We start from the raw sequence: 10,547 nt of genomic DNA on the forward strand, positions 1-10,547 counted from the left end.
GGCTCCGCCCCAACCAAGCCCCGCCCCGGCCACTGGAGCTCCGCCCAGGCCTCACCCCCCCATGAAGCCCCGCCCAGGGCCCGCCCCCCCTCGGAGGAAGCGGCTCCGGACCGCTTCCGTGCCGGCCCCGAACGAAGCCCCGCCCCACCCACGAAGCCCCGCCCCCACGCTCGCCCCGCCCCCAACCGGCAGCCGGCGACGCGAGCTGGGCGCGGGCTGGGGGCCTGGGGCGAGGGCGGTCTCCAGGTCCCCAGAACCCGGAGACCAAGGGGCACCTTGAGAGCACTGAGCGGGCGATGGGGAAAAAAAAAGGAGTGTCCGTGTGAATCGGTGGAGGCGTCCCCGCGGGTGCCGTGGGGGACGGAGATGAGGGGTCCCCGGGGCGCGGTGGGGGGCGGAAATGGGGGTCGACGGGGCGCAGTGGGCGTGCGGCACTTCTCAGCCTCAGCGCTAGTGCTGTTTGGGGGCAGGTCATTCATTTTTGTGGGGCTGCCCTGGGCGATTGCAGGGTATTTAGCAGCATCTCTGGTTTCTGTCCACTAGATGGCAGTAGCTGCCCTCCAAGTTGGGGACAACCGAACGTCTGCGCCATGTCCTATCCACTGGGGGACCGAATCGCCCCTCGTTGTGTGCCTGGGCTATAGATAGATAGATGGTAGATAGATAGATAGATAGATAGATAGATAGATAGATAGATAGATAGATAGATAGATAGATAGACAGATAGATAGATGGATAGATAGATGGATAGATAAGGTGAATAGATGATTGATAGGTACCATGGATGGATGGGCAGTTAGATGGATGGATGGCTACAGATACATAGATCGTAGATAGATAAATAGATGTTAGATAAATGCTAGATGGATAAATGATAGAGATAGATTATTAATATAGAGACAAATAGATATGACGGATGGACGGGTGGATGGATGGATGGATACATAGATAGATACACAGATAATTAATAGGTAGATGACAGAGCACATATATATAAACTAATACATACCTACGTGTATGTAGATGTACATGTGTCTGTATATATATATGGTATATCATGGTATGCGGGATATATCAACGTGACATCCTAATATACGTTTTGATGGCATCGTAATGTCCTATTTTTTTCCCCTTAACTTTCTGTGCTGGGTGATCCCGCACAAGGCATCGGATGGTCGTGCAAACCAGGTCCCTGTGCACCAAGCCCCCCAGGTCCCCACCCTAACCCTCTCTTGGTTAACCCATCAGAGGGCTGACCACCCACCAGCAAGCCCCTCCACAGTGAGTTCTGATTCACCGTGTGGACTCACCCTGCCCCAAACTTTACCCGTTTTGGGGGAGTCATTTCCTGATTGGTTGAACTTTACGTTTCCCTCAAATGTCTACAGTTAGAAATAATTCTTTTTCTTCTTCTTCTTTCTAATTCTAGGCATTTCAAGGAAATGTAAAAGTTCAACCAGTCAGGAAGCATCTTTATCACAGAATCATCTTCCCCCGACAGTGACAATGAATATTTAGCTGGAAAGGTCAGGATGGAGGCATAAATACCTGTTTTCAAATTGCACAGCAGAAAAGGTGCCAAACTGCCCGCCCTCCAGCCGAGCTTGAGGCGCCCTTACTGGTTCTCCTCTGTCGATGCTGGTGTCACTGAGTTTTATCTGGATGAAGACATCAGAGAAGGTATTGCAAAGGCAAACTCGAAAACCATTTAATGAAGGATCCCTATCCGACGGGGTCAATTCCCCCCGAATCTCCAGAACCAGCCCCGAAGACTCCTGTTCAGTTCAATGCACAAGCCAAACATCTTGCTTAAAAAAATAGACGGTTTATTCTGAGGAAGTTCTAGGTGTACAGGGCAGTTGTCAGCGTAGTACTGAAGCTCCTCAACCACCTTCCCCATCCTTCCCCGCCATGTTAACACCCGACATCCCGGCCATAACGAAGAACCGACATCGGTCCGTTTCGAAGGAGGGATCGGTGTTGGAATCTCGCCCGTTTTCCCAGTGCTCTTCTGGGATCCAGTTTGCGATCCTCTCATTTTCCTTAGATGTTCCAGCTTCCATCTTTCTCAGGATTGTTGACATGGAGGGGAGCAGGCTGACGGATGTGTTGATGGTTTTGACTTAGGCTGTAGGAAGGTCTTGGTGACAGACAAACTCAACAAGGTGACGAGGAAGGCAAGAAAGGAACGGTGGTTGGCACGGGACACACTTTAAATTAGGGATTTAGCCAGGGACGTCCGGCGGAAGTTACCAGCCAAACCTGGGTCCCCACGGGTGTGGGATGGGACTCTGGGGCAGGTGCTGGGTTCGACTCCCTGCCGTCTCACTCACCAGCTCCGGGCCACCGTTGTGGCCTTTATCGCTGAGTCCCACAGCAGTAATCCTACACATCTCATCACCCTTAGGAACACGCCCTGCACGTTTATTTACATCCATTCCTACGCTAGAGGTATTTTAACAGCACTAAGGAATCTCACTGGCATTACAGAATCGTATAGGTTTCCAAAGACAGATCAGACACTGGAAGAAAAAATAAATCAATGTCTTCGTGCGAGAGCTTCCAACAAACCACCTGCTTTTAGCATGGATATTTTAAAACAGGCTCAAGTAAAGAGAATGACATAATGCAACCCCGTGTTGCCGTCGCCCAGGCTCAAGCATTGTGAGCCATCGGCATTCTGGCCGTTTTCGTTCATCCGGTCCCCAGGTGCGCAGGCACACATGCACACACGCGCGTGCACACACAAAGACGTGGGCGCATGCACGTGTACACGCGTGTGAAGTGTGCGTATATGGGTACGCACGCACGTATGTACGTGCGTGCTTGTATTTGCTCTCGTATTTAAAGCAAGCATCAAGCATCGTAGCACTCCGCCCAGGACTATTTTCATTTACATCTTCAGCCTTTTAGGATTTCTTTTAACAAAGCCAAAGCCCCATCATCCCACCCAACCAGTCCTGGATTCCACCCCACGCCCCGTTCATGTTCTGCTGCCCCGATTCATGCCAGGAGCCCAGAACAACGTGATTCTGCCGTCCTTGAAATTCCAGGGAGCCTGGTGGGAGGGTAATGGGCTGGTTCGGCCGTGAGATGGGAGGGGTCTTGGCCAGGCAGGGGTCTCAGGAGTCAAAGAGAGAAACCTGTCCGCCCAGCACACGGGGAAAAGTCAGGGATGTGGGTCTCTGCGTTCCTTCTTCTCCCACACCCTCCCAAGAGCTGAATCACAGAATCACATCTTGTTGTTTTTTTTTATGTCTATGTAAATGCAAATGTGCTATCCTTTTACGGGAGGCTTAAGAGGGCGACAGATTGAGCGAGTGTGTGGGGAGAACACACACGTACACACACACACACAACATTACTAAAAGGCTGAAAGAGGGGCAGATCCCGCCCTGGGATTTCAGGTGATCTGACGGACCTCTCGGACAGGCTGACGTCACCTGAAGTTCTGGATGGAAATTCCCAGCAATTCGAAAGACCCTGTCGGACCTCCTGAACTTCGGTGGAATTGGGGGCCCCTAGAATGCAGAAGTCACGGGGGCGTCGACAGCCCTGGATGGCTGAGTGGCCGCACAACCAAATAAGGGCTGGCAGAGCCCTCTGTGACCCAAAGGCTAGAGGGACGTGACATCCACTGGGGGAGGGTGTTACTACCTAGACTGGCTTCCTCTGAATTCAAGCTGTGATGCTTAATCACAAAGCAGCAGAAAAACGTCCTGTGAGGGTGGTTTGAGGTTTTTCACAGCTTTGCAGCATCAGACACTGGAGGCCCACGCCCAGACATGGGTGCCACTGTCTCCCCGGCTCAGAGTTTCCGCCCCCGGCCTGTTGCTCACTCGACCTGGCTTTCTAGGGTTCGGCTTTGGGACAGTCAGGAAGAGTGGGGGGACGGCACGCCATCCATGGACCATCCAGGTCCCTGACGCTTGCCCTTTTCTTGTCCCTTCCGCCCATGGGCTCAAGTCCTTCCTCAGGGGCACGTCCGGCTGTCCCTCTGAGGCTCCCGAGGGTGGCTCTCGGCTCCCTGTAAACACAGGAACTGGCTCGGACGCTGTCCTCTGTGGAGATGTCCCAGCTGCATGGCCTGGGGCGGAGGAGGGTGAAGGGGACCTCCAGGCTGCACCTCCAAGCCGAGGGATTGGATTCCACAAAGCAGGGGATATTTAAGGAGAACCTGACCCCCGACGGGAAGCCCCCGTGTTTGCTTGGCTCCGGGGGGCGGTGGGAACCAGGTGATGTCGGGGGGAACAGGTGAGGTCGCAGGGACCCATGGGCCCCCAGAGCACGGGGCCCGAGGTGGCCGGTCCACGGGCACGTGGCCAAATCCCAGCGCCCGGCGGGCCGGCGGGTGGATGGCCCGCAGGGCGGGGGAAGGACCCCGCCGCCCTCTCCCGGCTGCCCCTCGCCCGCCCCCGAGGGCGCCCGGCTCAGAAGACGCTCTCCTGCCGCTTGACGCTGGGCCGGCCGGCGGCGTCCAGCCCCTCCGCGGAGCGCACGGACAGCGTGCGGCCGGAGCCGAGGCTCTCGCAGCGCGCCTCGGGGCTGCCGGTGGCCAGGGGCCTGTAGCCCAGGTAGCGCCGCATGTGGAGCTGGAACTCATGGGAGGCGAAGTAGTAGACGAAGGGGTCCAGGCAGTTGTTGAGGCAGCTGAGGCAGAGCGTGAGCTTGTACACGTGGTAGTAGCTGCGGCCGAAGAACAGCCGACTGACCACGTGGGCCAGCAGCACGAAGTTGTTGGGCGCGAAGCAGGTGACGAAGGCCAGCAGCACCACGGCCGCCAGGCACACGGCGCGCCGCCTCCGGGCCTCCCCGTGGCGGTCGGCCGAGCGCAACAGCGCAAGGATGGTGGCCGTGTAGCAGGCCACGGTGACCACGAAGGGGATGAGGAAGAGCACGACGAACAGGGTGAAGAGGAACGCCGCCCACGTGGCCACGCTGGGGAGCATGGTGGACTTGAGGACGTCGAAGCAGGTGACGATGCCCAGCGCCTCCACGGCGTAGGTGAGGTCCGTGCGGGCCAGCGGCGACAGGGCGGCCAGAAGCAGGAGCCACGTGCCGGCGCAGGCAGCCGCGGCGTAGCGACGGCAGCGCCAGCGGGCGGAGGCCAGCGGGTACACGACGCCCAGGAAGCGGTCCACGCTGATGCAGGTCATGGTGAGGATGGAGGAGTACATGTTCGCGTAGAAGGCCACGGTCACCACGTTGCACAGCAGCTCGCCGAACACCCAGTGGTTGCCGTTGCAGTGGTAGTAGATCTGGAAGGGCAGCACGCAGGCCAGCATCAGGTCCGTGACGCTGAGGTTGATCATGAAGATGACCGAGGGTGTCTTGGGCCCGATGTGGCGGCACAGCACCCACAGGGAGAACAAGTTGCCCGGGATACTGATGAGTGCCACCAGCGAGTACACCACCGGCAGGACCACCGCGATGGCCGGATCCCGCAGCATCAGGAGGGTGGCGTTGTCTGGACGCGTCAGGTTCATGTCCATCCTGGAGCCGGGCGTTTGGGGGCCGATCTGGAAGAGAAAAGGGGCGCCAGGGGTGAGAGGGGCGGACGACGGGGTCTGCTCGCGCAGGGGCGGAGAGGTGGGAGGGTCCCCGGCGCCCGAGGGGCAGGCAGCTCCCGCTTCCTCCTCTGCTGACCCTCCCTCCCTTCTGGTCCCTCTTCCCGCCCTCCACCTGTATCCCAGACCCAATGGATGCTAAATCCTCAAGGGCTGCATCACCCACAAAACTACAAGGAACCATTTGAAAACACCCACCACTGGCTGCCCAGCTCCTGACCCAGCATGGGGGTCACAAACCTGCCCCTCCATCCTGCACTGGGTGGGGAGGGGGAAGAGACCCCGCACCAGGACGTGGATACCCCGTGTCCTGTCCCTGCAGGCAGCAGGTGTGGGATCAAGTCTGCTGGGGCCAGAGGACAGAAGACTCTTCCTGTAACTGCCCACAGCCCGGCTGCACCTGGGTCACTGCACTCCTGCCCCTCCCCTGGCAACTTCCTTCCTTCCTGCGACTTGGAAGCATGGGGAGCGTGCTGTGAGGCACGGTGCGGAGGCTTCAATGCTGGGGCCATGAGGATGCAGGGCAGTGAGGCCGAGGTACAAGGTTACAAAGTTACCAAGGGAATGACTCTGTTTCCAACCTGCAAAGCAGCTTCCCTCAGATGCTCTGAGCCCCGATTTCTTCACTGGCACACAGTGAAGTCAGGGTTCCCCCCACCCCAGGGCTGTGCTGGGTATCGCAGGCTGCCCTCCCCGACCACACGGGTGTGCTGTGCTGCTGGCGTCGTGGTCCCAGCAGGATAGTTAGTAACTGTCACCCTGGGCCTGGCCTCCTGCCTTTGGCCCATAGCCGCTCATCACCCCAACACCCCAGCTCCACTCCCTTCCACATTCGGGACCCCAATCCCAGAGCACCCATTGTGGCTGCTCCTTTGGGGCGGGGGGGGGATGTTGGGGCCCCTGAGACATCATCCCCATGTCCTCCCTCCCTCCCTCCCCGGTGATGTCACAATAATCCTCTTATGTTCCCAAACTGCAAAGGGGAGTGGATCCCCTGCCCGGCCCCGGCCCTGATGGGGGCTCCTGGGGGTTCCCCCCCAGACCACACAGAGAAACCTCTGCTCCTTCCCCAATGGTCCCACAGAGGAGCCTCCCCCGGGCTGCTCCCAGCCAAGGGAGCCGGGGACCACGGTTGAAGGGAGCGGTGTTTGTCTTGCAAGCACCTGCTTCCAGGTGCCACGTCCCCGCCGTCCCCGCCGTCCCCGCCGGATGTGGTTTTGGAGCCCCAGCGGCCTCCTTGCCTCCCGGGAAGTGCACAGCAATATAGGAGCCCACGGAGAGGCCCAGGTACCTCGTGGGAATGGCAGCCCATCCTGCTGCAAACCATGGGGAAGACGGAATGGCTGATGGGCGGGTGTGTGACATCTTTGTTCTTGTCTTGACCCCCCCAGTGAGCTCCCAGAGCTTTTCCCAAGCATAGGACAGGCTCTTTGTGGGCAAAGGAGGATGCAGTCGGAATATGTATTACAGGAGTGGGGGAAACTGCCCATCAGGTCACGGTCTTAAGAGCAGATGCTGAGGTTTCCTGGAGAAGAAGGAATTCTGAGTCCAGACAGCAGCGTCAGCTCGTGCCTGGGCCTCTAGCCCCGCCCCCTGCCCTGCGGATTTCACACTCACCAGCCCCACAACCGTGTGAGCCAATTCCTTGAGATAAATGTCTTTGTATATATATCGTATTTTACATTTGTAGGTACGTATATGTGCAAATATAGGCATGTGTGTTTGTATACACGTGTACACTTATGTGTATATATATCCTCTTGTATATAGTTGTATGTATGGGTGTGTATATACGTGTGTGCGTGCATATACACATGTATCCGGTCGCATACATATCATATTGCATGTATACATACGTGTCTATACACAATACACACCCTATTGCCTGTATACAGTGGGTTGGCCAAAAAGTTCGTTCGGGTTTTTCCGTGAGGTCTTATGGAAAAACCAAAACAAACTTTTTGGCCAACCCAATATATGTGTGTGTGTGTGTGTGTGTGTGTGTATACACACACAGATATATATCCTATGGCATATCCATGCATATGTATGTATATATATACACATGTATATTCAATTGCACAAGTATGTGTATACAATTTATGTGCATATATGTAGACATAAATATGTATATAAATGCAATAGGGTATAGATGCCGTAGGTTATATGCGTGTGTGTGTGTATGCACGTATATATATATATATGCATGTCATAGGATGTCTATGTATAGATGTACATACACACCTATGCAGTAGTGCATGTGTACACATACATGTACGTGCAATTGAATATACGTGTTTGTATATACATCCTTCTAGCTCTCCATCCTTAGGTTTCTGTTCCTCCGGAGAACCCTGACGGTGCAGAGCCAATGGTCCTGAGGGCCCTCCTGAGGCTGGGGAACCATGACTAGATGCTCGTTACTTTTATGCTGACCCTCATGTTAAGAGACAGTGGGTTTGCGTTTCCAGACCCTTCCATAGAGCGCTCGGGATAACAGAGGTGGGAGGTCCCTGCCCACGGTGACACCTCCCACCGGGTCCTCACGCCGCGCTTTATCAGAAACGTTAAAACCAAAACCAGTTGGGAACAAGTGGCTGGGTCTCCTGCCCACGTTCACGGCGTGAAAGCGCCTGTTCTTTGCCTGGAGCCGCTGGGGAGCACCAAGCCTGCCCTTCAGAGCTCACGGAGCAGTCTGGAGCCGGAGCCCCAGAGCCCTGGGCTGGGCACCCATGCCGACGCCAGGTCCCAACACGCCGGGTCCCTCCTGCAAATGCGGACATAACTGAGCTGTGGGAAGATGCCCGGGACCCGGTCTGGAAATGCAAACCCTCTGCAGCCAGTGGGCTCTGAGCTGCTGGAACTTGAACCGCTGGCACTTGAACCTTGCACTCCTGAACTTCTGTTTTTCCTGCGATCTTCCCCCCGCCCCCCACCCCCGTGACAGAGAAGTCTGCCCAGCTGTCTGCACACCCCGCTGCTGACTGCCGGCCCCTCAGACCCGCAGAGAGGGAGGGCCCGGGCCCGGCGGGGACAAGGGATCCTGGGGCTGCATACACCCCGCCTTGTGGGCACAGTGGGTCCCCGTTTCACTTTCTTTCTAATTTCTCATGTAAACACAACCCAAAGGCAGCTCCTAGTTCACCTCTGTTGGTTTTCAAAGTCTGGGTGACGGCTTCGCTGCCATATCGACCTGGATGATACCAGATTTCTCTTTCTTTGAATGCTGGACAAAAGAGCTTTAACACTTAAAGTAGGAAAAACAACAACAAAAATACCCCAACAAACCAAACAAACAAACACAAAAGAAAGAAAGAGAAGCGCGGCGTGTGTATTTTCTCACTTTCAAAGATGGCACCCAAGTTGGGCCACCTGACCTGGAGTCCACGGGGTGGGGGTCAAGGACATGGCTTAAGGATGCCATAAGGGACCGTTAAGTGTGCTGTTCGGCTGAGGATCTGCCCAGGATGCCACGTTCCTGTAAGGGGCCGTCTGCAAGCTGGGAAGAGGGTCCTCACCAGAATGTGACCCTGTTGGCACTGTGATCCCAGACATCCAGCCTCCAGGACCAGGAGAAATAAATGCCTGTTGTTTAAGCCGCCCCGTCTGCGATATTCTGTGATAGCTGCCCGACCTGACCCAGACAGACATTATCCTGATGGCCTCAGCCCGTGGCTGCAGGCACCTTAGCACCACGTGCGCTGTTGTGGTGACACGGCGCTGGTCACAGGTGTGTATTCCCTGCACCGCACCTCACAGGACCCTGCATCTGGCTCTTAGGTCTCACTGATGGATTCACCTGGGTCTTGACTCACTCCACGTGAATCCAGACTTTCCTTCTGGCTGCATTCACCTGGAGAAGCCCTTTGCCCCCAAGGGTTTGGGACTCGGAAACCGGAGCTGCAAGCTTGTGCAAACAGCATATCATGTAAAAGTCGGCCGGGTCTCAGCCAGCCTGGGGGTCTTTCCCTGGAGCCCAGCGTACACCCCACGAGAGGAAACTCTGCCATCTGCCTGGGGTTTCAAGGTCTGTGTTTCTCACCGTGCCTCTTCCTTCTCTTCTCGAGATCCCGTCGGGGATGACCGAGTTGCTATTTTGCCGTTGGCCGAGGCTGTCCCTTCTGCATTTGACCGCAAGTGTGTACGATGCCGGGGCTCCTGAGATCAGGGTGTGGGGCTCAGCCGGGCGTCAGGCCCCTAAGACACCCACAGCTCCCATCCCCACTGCAGTCTGACTTGTCCCGACATGGTCACAGGGGCGTCCATCCCTGGATGTCTGTGAGCAGGAAACGTGGTCCTTGAGCCACCGGCGAGGCCAGGGCCCAGCCTTCGACTCTGATCTGATTGCAACTCCCCTTTCAAGCCTTCCTGCCCCGGCCTTTCTTCCTCTGCAGGAGACGCGCCATCTGTGGTGAGCGTGAACGGCGAGCTTCCGCAAACCCACTTAAAAATGGCCCGCGTTTCGCTTTGAGTGGAAAGCTTTCTGCTCCGCTGGCTCACGGCCAGGTGCCATCCTAGGGTCATTGTGTGTGCGGGTGCTGGCCCCTCCTCACAGCCACCCACCTCCATCCATCCTCGGCTTCAGGAGGAAAAGGGAGCCGTACTTCTCGGGGTCCCCATGGATGCTGCAGGGGGACCCATGGGAGGGAGAGATGCCGATAATTTACAGAGGAGGGGGGGTGACCGGGGAGGCTGCTGTGTGTTCCCGGGGGGATGGGGGTGGTGGTCTGAGAAGACCGACCATGGACAGAGCTTCACACAGAGAACCCATCCCCCTCGAGTGGAATTCCGAGGGCGGGGCGGCATTTGGGGGGCCTTTTTCCATTTCTGCTCAAACAGTTATGAATGCCACCCGCCGCGCCCCCCCCCCCCCTCCCCCGGGATCTGATCTGTCCTAACCTCCAGGTGGGAGCTTCAAAAGAGTGAGAATTTGCATAACACACGGCTGCCCTGCATGGGTTGCAGAAAACCCATGTGGGT

The 10,547-nt window shown here is 56.6% G+C and overlaps 1 protein-coding gene across 1 annotated transcript; it reads right to left on the reverse strand.

The window, feature by feature from the left end:
- Window positions 1–4,430: 4,430 nt before the first annotated feature.
- Window positions 4,431–5,492, reverse strand: LOC133082598 (P2Y purinoceptor 8-like). The gene has a single exon (XM_061179279.1). The coding sequence runs from the start codon at window positions 5,490–5,492 to the stop codon at window positions 4,431–4,433; it is 1,062 nt and encodes a 353-aa protein (XP_061035262.1).
- Between the last annotated feature and the right edge of the window lie 5,055 nt (window positions 5,493–10,547).

Source organism: Eubalaena glacialis, chromosome X, assembly GCF_028564815.1.
Source record: "Eubalaena glacialis isolate mEubGla1 chromosome X, mEubGla1.1.hap2.+ XY, whole genome shotgun sequence".
NCBI classification, from domain to species: Eukaryota; Metazoa; Chordata; class Mammalia; order Artiodactyla; family Balaenidae; genus Eubalaena; species Eubalaena glacialis.

Excerpts from the sequence above, each read along its gene's own strand:
- LOC133082598 (XM_061179279.1), bottom strand. The coding sequence starts at position 5,492 with ATGGACATGAACCTGACGCGTCCAGACAACGCCACCCTCCTGATGCTG.